This window comes from Glossina fuscipes, unplaced genomic scaffold (assembly GCF_014805625.2).
Source record: "Glossina fuscipes isolate IAEA_lab_2018 unplaced genomic scaffold, Yale_Gfus_2 114996, whole genome shotgun sequence".
Lineage (NCBI taxonomy): Eukaryota > Metazoa > Arthropoda > Insecta > Diptera > Glossinidae > Glossina > Glossina fuscipes.
In genome coordinates, this window is record NW_024005988.1 from 33,136 (window position 1) to 43,543 (window position 10,408).

At 36.4% G+C, this 10,408-nt stretch overlaps 1 protein-coding gene across 1 annotated transcript; it reads left to right on the top strand.

Moving 5' to 3' along the window:
* The first annotated feature begins 1,581 nt into the window (after window positions 1-1,581).
* On the top strand, window positions 1,582-10,279 carry LOC119644395 (fibrillin-2-like). The gene is made up of 14 exons (XM_038043941.1): window positions 1,582-1,669; window positions 2,707-3,246; window positions 3,307-3,669; window positions 3,734-3,859; window positions 4,471-5,790; window positions 6,475-7,518; window positions 7,582-8,312; window positions 8,373-8,475; window positions 8,536-8,619; window positions 8,674-8,748; window positions 8,806-8,946; window positions 9,010-9,105; window positions 9,161-9,411; window positions 10,151-10,279. The coding sequence occupies exons 1-14, from the start codon at window positions 1,624-1,626 to the stop codon at window positions 10,259-10,261; spliced, it is 5,031 nt and encodes a 1,676-aa protein (XP_037899869.1). The 5' UTR covers window positions 1,582-1,623; the 3' UTR covers window positions 10,262-10,279.
* The last annotated feature ends 129 nt before the right edge of the window (window positions 10,280-10,408 follow it).

A 10,408-nucleotide genomic window follows, 5' to 3' on the forward strand; every position in this document is an offset into this window, starting at 1 on the left:
TTTCCAACATATTTATACATATAAACTACAATGTGATTCATTGTGTTAAGCGAATGTGTATATATTTAAATTACATAGGCTGATTGTCATAAACTAAGCATCAGGCTGTCATCATATTTTCTATTTCTCGTTTTCATTTTGGAATTTTTTTTATGCTTTTCTTCTCATGAAACTCTAAAAGCAACACTTCATTTACGATTGCCGTATATAAATGTAAAGGTGTTAGTTTGAACGTCATGGTGTATGTGAATATCTTCTTATTTTCATACCAAATGAAACACTTTCTTTATGTACCTATGTATCATATATATCGCAGTTTTATCTCGATAACTGATGAAATAGAGGCATGCAAAATGAATCGTTACATTCGTAACGGTCTCACAACTTCGAAAATCTATGAATCATATTTAGTTGTGTTATTTATAAGTAACTATCTCTATAATCGCGCTTATCTGCTCATAATTAATTATGAAATATTTCGGTAAATTGCTTTCATAACGACAATCTATGGATTTCGGGGGTTAACGAGGTCCATTAGTTAATAAAGCAAAAAAGAATTGCAACAATATATGATTTTTTCAATTAAATCGGAATCGTTGAAATAGTTTCTTACATATTTGAAGGTTTTGTAATAATTTTTAATATTAGCTCTCAAATTATTGTAATAATTGTATATAGCAGAAATCAGATTGTTTACTATTGGTAGGCACTCACTATTCGCTTTAAAGTGAATTATGTTTATTGTAATTCTATGTATGCTCGCTCCTATGACTGTGACAAACAAAAATAGCATTTTGTCATATGGCAAAATAAACAAACGCCGATCTTTCAGAGTCAACGCACACTGCACAACCGTTCTACATATAAATATGATGCCTAAATATGTATGTATATATATATGAAGTGCATTGTTGTTGTGCTGTTGTTTGGCTAATGTAGTGATAAAAAAATACAAAAAAAGAAAAAACATTAAAAAAAAAAAAATAGAAAAGTGAAAAACTTATGAATCTTTAACAATTTCCTACCGCCCTAAGATTTTTGTTGTTTTTGGCGGAAATATCGTCACGATGAAGAAACTTATGATTTTAAAACACATATAAACGCATGAATAAATGATGACTTTTGTTCGTTATTCATGATTTTTCGTTTCATTCCAGTGATGATGTCGCTTTCTATGATCCTTAGCTCTGTGAGAAATCCATCCATTCTCAGTCGGATCGTGACTCTTGTAAAGTCAAGTTGTTCAGGTAATATGAAAAAGAAAAGAATAGGAGCCGAAAGAAAACCTAAGTGAAAATGGAGTAATAATGAGTGAAATAATTAAAAACAGAATTAAAGTTTCAAAATAGATATGACGAATAAAAATTTTTAATTTCTTTTAACTACATTCAGCTTTGAAATTATTTATTAAAAAGAAGTTTTAAAATTTTGAGAAAAATTTAAAAAAAATTCGATTGTGTAATGAAATTTAATAGAAATGTAAAATGTATAAAAAGTAGAAAAAATATTTTTTTTAAACTATATTTAAATATATTAAAACTTTTTTTTTTTTGCAGAAAATATTTCTCATGAAATTTTTAAACGATCCCTTTCCTCAAGTAAATAATTATTCCATAGAAAAAAATGGGATACGGTTATCATTTGTTGTTGACTTTGTCATTAATTTCCGGTAAGTTTTCCTCATATTATCCGAGTATTCCTCATATATGCCCTCTGAATGAATCTATAATATCCGATACAAATAAATATAAAGACGAATATAAATAAATTAATGAATTTGACTGAATTCGAGAAAATCAATCTATTAGATATTGATTGAAGACTCTTGCTTATCGAAATTCGTATTTAATAACTCGATTTTCGTTGCCAGTTATGTGACCTAAAGCTTAACAATCAGCTGTTCGCATTAATTGAAGTCATTAGCAACAGCTGTAGTATTTGCTCGTATTTCAATGCTTTATTGGATTGGGAATGTTACGTTGTACGTACATGTCTATTAGATTTTTCTCGCAAGACGTGCAATTGCTCCCTTAGCGAAACAATTGTAACGATTTTTAATTAAAGTTCATTCGTTCTATCACGTTCTATCACATCCGATCATGGATTGTAATAAAAAACTCGGACCTGATGCTTTACTGACATGGTGTGCAGTCTGCCTAATTGATGAGTAGAGAAAAAGTGTAAAAGTAGATGCGATTCGTTCCTACTTACCAACAGCGCATATGAATCCAAGAATATGTACAAATGTTAAATAACGTCTTATAAAACTTTACTGTAAACGCAATCTTAATCTTCCGGCATATTTGCAGAAAGATGGAAAAATATTCTGTAGTTTTTATATAACGATTTCAAGCAGATCGTATAGAATATTGGCTCTAACAGATGAGTAAACTTTTATTACTTGTTTTCGGCCGAATTTCGGAAGTAAATGATTAATTATTTTGGCTGTGGACAGCATTAGGGTGACGAATTCGTTTTGCTTTCTTGTATTCTATATGTCGGCTATCTAGTTTTAAAAAAATATATGAGGACAATCAGTCGTGAATGTCGATGTTTTTTCTTTTCGTCACGATAGCTGAGATATTAAAAAACCTATTAAAAGAAAAATTTATTGACATCATTTATATATGCATAGCGGCACGTAGGTGGGAGATTTCTTAAAGATCTAACAAAATTTTTATTTTTGTTAAATATTGTTTACGACAGTGATTGCGGCGCGTTATGAAGACTGTGAGAGACCACCTAGCGTTAATTATGCGAACATCCGTATCGAAGACGAAGAGACAGCTATACGTGCTATTTATACTTGTTTGTCGGGTTACGAATTAAAGGGACCGTCTGAAGTAGTATGTGATTTGGATACAGATGAATGGATTACCGAAATACCGGAATGTATACGACAAAGTGATTCTAATGAAATGAATGCGGAAAACGCGAATAAGAAGCGAAAACAATCTGATATAGTTGAAGATCGTTCGGTATCTGCAGATTTGGTTGCTACGTTGGATATGTCTTGCGTTCAGGCTAAAGTGAAAGCACCTGAGATTCGACATGGCTACGTTCAAAAATATGACAGAAGACGTAGAGGCGACAATGTTTTTCTCGTAGCTTCGTACTCTTGCAATGAGCATTTTGAGCTCGAAGATAGTGAAATTAATACATTATATTGTAGCGATCGCAAATGGGTTGGCGAGCTACCGGTTTGCATATCATTGGGCGAATATGTCGAAGAAGAAGATGAAGAAGGTAAATAAAAATGCGATTCGCAATATTGGAAATTGATAGAGATTTTTTTCTCTTGAGTAGAATATGGTGATTATGATAATGGCGATGAAGACGATGGTGAAGATGACGGTGTTGTTCGAGAAAAAACGCCTAGGCCGGTTATTCGTGAACCACCTAATGAGTCGCCGCCTTCTTCCAGTTCTGAAGATGGCCATAAAGTAGAGGGAGATTTAACCGAAGTCTCAACAGAAGCGAATATAGTAGTGGAGCCCACGCAAGATCCTTACACACCTCGAATTCTAGACGAGGAATGCGGTGCTAATAAAGGTGGTTGCAGTCAAATGTGTGAACGATTGTTATACCCTGGTGAAAATGAGCCTAGATTGCGGTGTTCTTGTCATGAAGGGTTTAGCTTGGATCCCTACGATTATTCCACCTGTCATGGTGTGCGCTTTTCAAATAAAAGCAATCGAATTTTTAAATTTTCTCTTATTTTTCTCGTTTTCAGATATAAATGAATGTCTTCTTGGCAATGGTGGCTGTGAACAAGTTTGTGAAAATTTACCTGGTTCTTTTCAATGCACTTGTGAGCCCGGCTATCAACTTGATACTTTTACTGGCACTACATGCATTGGTAAGCTCTGTTATGACCTCACTTATCGCTATCAGCGTCGATCCTTTAATGCTTGCTTAAAATTTTTTTGCTTCGCTTTTGTTACAACTACAACAAAAATTTCACAATGTCAATAACGCCAGACATTAATGAGTGCCTTCTGCGTAACGGTCACGGTCCTTGTCACGATACTTGCCATAATCATCAGCCCGGTTACAGGTGTTCTTGTGACAATTTGCCCGGCACGCAATTATCGGCAAACAATCACACATGTGTAGATGCTGGCAAATGCTCTCAACCTAACAATGGTGGTTGTTCGCATACATGTCTGTCGTTATCATTAGGACGTGTGTTTTGTGTATGTCCGTTGGGTTATCGCATGATGGATGATGGGAAAAATTGTGAAGGTTTGTTTGTAAGTTAAGGCCACGTTGCGAAACACATTATGTAATTTAATTGGTGGAGGAAACGACTAAAAAATCATTGATTAAGATATTCTTAAATTCTATGGGGGGCATGGTGTAAGAGGTTTTAATAAGGTGGCCGTTAGTTTCATTTGAGCAATGGTTTCTATTATGAGGAATTTGCGCATAAGTTTTCATTAGCTTTCATCTTTTTTGCTTTCGTTTTAGATATCAATGAATGCGAAGATCCCGAAAAGTCTGTAGAATGTACAGCAGGCTGCGAAAATACACCTGGTTCGTACCATTGTATTGCTATTAATTCCCATTCTGCTGAAGAAAACGATTTAATCCGTACGGAAGTTTATACAAAAATATCCGAAAGCACTTCACCAGTCGCAACTTTGGAATGTGCGGCGGGATATCGGGCTCTTAACGGCCACTGTGTGGACGTTGATGAATGTTCAGAAATGACTCACGACTGCGAGATTTGCCTTAATACGGATGGTGGTTTCCAATGCTCTTGTTCTCCCGGTTTTTATTTAGCTGTTGACAATAGAACCTGTTTGGACATTGACGAGTGCTCTATTGTAGTGGAATACAATGAAAACGAAGTTCCTTCTAGGCTATGTTCACATTACTGTGAAAATACAATTGGCGGTTTTGTATGCTATTGTCCCCCTAAATATCATTTATTTGAAGACTTGCGCACATGCGTGCTGGATAGATGCGAAGATTTAAACAGTCATGATTTAAATAAAACTCAGTGCTCGCATGATTGCAATGATCTCTTGGATGGTTCATACGAGTGTTTATGTGCTGAAGGTTACAAATTATCCGAAGATGGTTTTACTTGTTCCGAAATTGATGATATTTGTTCCCATAGTCATGGTAATGAACGTTGTTCTCCTGGTACTTGTCAGCCTACCGAAAATGAAACGAGCTTTAACTGCATATGTCCTATTGGATATGTACAAAACAATCATAGCTGCATCGACATCGATGAATGCAGAGAGGAAAGTCACAAATGCTCTCACGAGTGTGTCAACATTGAAGGCGACTACCGTTGTTTGTGTCCTGAAGGTTTCAAGTTTAGAGAGAGCAGTACTAATGAATGCGAAGACATTGATGAATGTCAAGTGCAGAACGAAATTTGTGGCAGTTTGCAATGTGTTAACTATCCAGGAACTTTTAAATGTGTGTGTTACGACGGTTCCGAGCCTGACGAGAATACTGGCCTGTGTGAATCAGCCGTCGAAGATCCTTGCGTTAACCATCCTTGTTCACATGGATGTATATCAGATGGACAAACATTTGTATGCACTTGCCCGGAAAATATGACGTTAGAAAACTTAGGGCAAAATTGTATTGGTTTGGATCTTTGTTCGATAAATAATAATGACTGCGAACATATTTGTAACTCTGATGAACACGGAATGTGTTCCTGCTATCAAGGCTTTAGATTAGATGATACTGGTAAAACTTGTGTAGACATTGACGAGTGTGAAGAGGGAAATGGCGGCTGCCATCACTTGTGCACAAATTTCGCAGGTGGGTTTAATTGTTCGTGTCACCAAGGATTCGATTTTCTAGATGAACCTTTAAAAAACTATTGCTTTGATATCGATGAATGCATTACGGGTGCTCACACTTGTTTATCGGATATGATATGCGAAAATCTTAACGGTTCTTTCACATGCATATGTCCATCAGGTTACGCTGTAGGCTTAAGCTTAGATCACGCTGACTTATTCTCATTATATAATTCATCATTAAATTCATCTCATTCACCCGCTTGCTTAGACATTGACGAATGCTCTATAGATAACGGCCAATGCTCACATTTTTGCATTAATCTACCTGGAAGTTATGAGTGCACTTGCCCGCCAGGTTATCTACTGAACACAGAAAACAATAGATCTTGTATTCTTTTTAATGCTTGCCTTCAGCAGAATGGTGGTTGCTCACATAGTTGTCACCATACTGACGGTCATGCCAAGTGCTCTTGTCCAAAAGGATTGCACTTGGACTTGGATGAAAAAACCTGTTTGGATATAGACGAATGCCTACTTACTAATAATAGTTGCGAACATGTTTGTGAAAATCTCTTTGCTAGTTATGCTTGCTCGTGTCGTAGAGGTTTCACACTGGCTTCAGATAATCACTCATGTTTGGATATTAATGAATGCGCGGAAAACTTTGACAACTGTAGTGTTATTTGTATAAATATTTTAGGTTCATACATATGTGCCTGCGAGTCAGGTTATGAATTGGCCGAAGATCAAAGGAGTTGTTTGGACGTTAATGAATGTTTAGTGGGGCAACATGATTGCTCTCATGAATGTATAAACATTGAGGGTGGTTTCGAGTGCACTTGTCCCAATGGCTACTATTTGAGCAGTAATCGTTCACTCTGTTTGGATATGGATGAATGTTCGACTACCGATCATGGCTGCAGCCATAAATGTGTTAACACGATGGGTTCCTATGAATGCGTTTGCCCATCGGAATCGACTCTGGCAGAAGACGGAAAAAGCTGTATAAATTCCGCTTGTTTAATAAACAATGGTGGCTGTTCACACTTTTGTAGCATTGAAATAGGTTGTAATTGTCCAGCAGGCTGGGCGTTGCAAGATGATCGTAAAACATGTTATGATATTAATGAATGCTTGTATAAAAACGGCGGATGTGATTTTAAATGTGTTAACACAGAGGGTTCTTATGAGTGTTTGTGCCCTGATGGTGTTCAACAAAGAATTGGTGAATCCTGCTTGCCCATATGTCCCGCAGGTTACACAGTCAGCCCAGATGATCCCACTAGATGCGTGGATATCAACGAATGCTTAGTACCTGATATATGTGAATTTGGTTGCCTTAATATCAACGGTTCGTATGATTGCTTATGTCCATCTGGCTATAGGTTGGAAGATAGAAGACGTTGCGTTGATATTGACGAATGTGATGAAAATAATGGCAGATGCTTGGGTGGCCAGTGCATAAATCATATGGGTAGCTTTGAGTGCAAATGTTCCTCAGGTTATCGCTTAGCTGACGATCGCAAAACTTGTGAAAAGCGTATTGAACTTCGTGACGAATGTCCCGTTTTTGAGCCGCCAGAGAATGCGGAAATTCATTGCACTAAGTATCGTCATAAGCAGCGTTTGTTTTACAACACTCGTTGCAAGATATGGTGCAAGCAAAAGTATCGTCTGGTTGGCCCCAGTCAACGTTATTGTAATGCCTCGGGTCAATGGGATGATTATCAAAATTTGTGTCTGCGTATGTTTCTATAAATTTTTTGTTTTGTCGGAGCTTTGGTAAATTCTTCTCTATCTCATTTAGCTGTAGTTTGTCCTCCCTTATCTCAACCTATGCACGGTATTGTGCTACCGCACTCGTGCACAACAGGTCGCACATATGTGGGAGAACGTTGTCGTTTGCAGTGCAATGCTGGCTATGTGCCAGTGGGAAAATCAGTGTCAATGTGCACACAACAGATGCAATGGTCGTATAATGACCCTTTTGAGTGTAAGCCAAAGGAAATTGAGACACGTATGGGTAGCACAAATGGTTTCACACCTTTGCCATTGCCAACTGTGCCCACTTATGATATTGCTACACCATTTAATAATCGTTCTCTTAGTGGTGTTGGTTTAACAACGAACATTGGTGGCGGTCATGGAATACGCAGCCCATACATTAAATGCCCGAGAAATACGACAGTTTTTTTGGATGCCAGTGAACGAACGACTCATGTTATATTACAGAAGCCCATTACAAATATGGACTACCGTTACATACAATCTTCCCCCGCTTGGACTAGAGACTTGGAGGCTCATCTCTCGGCAGGTATTCATGTGGTCATATTTCGTGGTTACGACCCTATAACCGGTAGACGAGCACGTTGCAAAACTGTTATAAATGTTAGATATGCTGAAAGCCCTCAAGCTGTATTTTGCACACCATCATTTGAAGTGACTTTAGGAGAGAATCAAGCCTATCGTTCGGTGGTATGGGAGGAGCCACGTTTTGAATCTAAAGATGCTGGCATTAAGATAGTTTATAAGTCCCGGGTAAGATTAAATACTTAGTTGAAAACGTTTTGGCGTTCATTGAATATCTTATTTCTGCAGTTACCCGGTGAGCTCTTTGGAGTGGGAGTGCATAAAGTGTTTTATGAAGCCACAAGTGAAAATGGTCTAGTGGCACAGTGCGAGTTTAAAATTACAGTAAAAAGTAGCTATTCACATTTGTCAATAATCTGACGTTTCATTATACTTATAAATCTTTTTTAAGAACACTCATCTAATTTGGAAACGCAATTGAATTTTAATTTGGAATCTGCCTATACACCAACAAGAACACATATTACGATGAACGGTAAGAATTTCATTTTATATGAGCAACTAATCAAGATTTCCTTTCACACATTAGCGCCAAATTTTCCGGCTAGCAGTTTTGCTACGAAGGAAACATCAAACTCATACCCCTCAAACGAGAATACGAAGCGTAAGTTGAAAAGTTGGATTGTTAATAAGAATTTGTTCAAGAATTACGTGTATTTAGTCCCTTCTCAAACCGAATTTAAAAGGAACAAGTTTATATCAAATTGGGTTCAACCAGCGCCGAAGGCTTATGAAGCTTCGGGAAAGTCAGTTCAGCCCCATTTACCGCCTTTATATACTCGCACAAAATTCAATGATAACAGTTAGTAAAATGATGTAGAAAATTAATTGAAAAATTATTAAGTATAAATATTTCGAATTCTAGCCGAGCCGCATCCATCGGAAAATTCTCTAGATTCAATTTTGGAAACTATTTACTCACCCCCCAGTACAATACCAACAGCTTTAAATACAGCTAATCGTAAGTAAATGAGATATGTCATTATCGCAGTTAATGATTCTAAATTTTACTGTAGAATTTTCTGCATCCGCTGAACCAGCTTTGATTTCGCATCATTCGAATTTTAGACCTAATTACAATCAACCACGATTATATTCTACTCTAGTGCCTAATAAGCCAATTCATACAAATTCAGTTTCTATTCCTACAGTTCATTCGAGCTCTACCATTGACACAATCATGACGAGGGCTCACTTACTGCCCGGTCATGAGTCTTTCATCATATGCCCGGGAGAAGAGCCGGTTAAAGTCACTAATGCTAAATCTGTAAGTTATTTATGGCCTCAATGGTTAATACGCATCCGCTACAATGAACAACGCATTCAACAACGCTTTAAGCATTGATAAAAAGCTTTCGCATGCATTCTTATAGCTACGGCAAATTCACCAAATAACAAGTAAGAAAGTTATATACGATCTAGGACAAATTTTTAATACTCATCACCTGAAATCCATACGTTAAGTGTAACTGCGATTGTTTTAAACGTCGACATGATAGATCATGATGGTCAATCGGGACTATGATTATGCTAGTAACACTGTATTAATCTGAATATTTTGCGTTTTCCGCGAGACTTCATTTTTGAGTGTGATCATGTTCTCGTACTTGTGTTGTGTATGAAATTTCAGACCAGCACTTCTTTTGAACTGCGAGTTATCATTACGCCATCAAGCTTCAGCGAACTGTCTGTGTATTCGCGACTGCGCGGCATCGTATAAGATAGGCTGAAGTGATATAAAACTGTTCCCTGATCAAGGATATATAAAATACGCTTTGTAAATCCTCTAATATATATTGTCGGGTAGTATGACGATATTCTTCGATAGGAGGTATAAAAAAAAAATACAAATCCGTCAACTTCTTGAAATCTTCTTTGATTAAATATAAATGCTTTCAAATCGGTTAATGTCTTGACTAAAATTTGTAATTACTTGCATAAAAATTTGAGTTGTATATATATTGAGTTTCTTGTGTTTGGTTTTTTTTTTCACCTTTTCTTTATAGGTCGAATTACCGGCTAATTGCATTTTGAAAAACGTGCGTCACAATTCGTTCCGTCAATTTGTGAAGAGACATTCTTTAGCAAAGGTTCGTCATTCGTATGGATATAAGTAAAATATAATTTCATAAAGCCAGGATTTTTTTCAAATTTATATACAATTTATTAAAAGAGTATGGATAATAAAAAATCATTACTTTTTAGTATAAATTTTGTTTTTTTTTTTTGTATTTAGTTTTTTGCATTTCGTATTTGATTGCTCT

Coding starts and splice junctions, on each gene's coding strand:
- LOC119644395 (XM_038043941.1), top strand. CDS start 1,624: ATGGGATACGGTTATCATTTGTTGTTGACTTTGTCATTAATTTCCG. Junction 3,860..4,470: donor TACTGGCACTACATGCATTG/GTAAGCTCTGTT, acceptor CTTTCGTTTTAG/ATATCAATGAATGCGAAGAT. Junction 8,947..9,009: donor CACAAAATTCAATGATAACA/GTTAGTAAAATG, acceptor TTCGAATTCTAG/CCGAGCCGCATCCATCGGAA.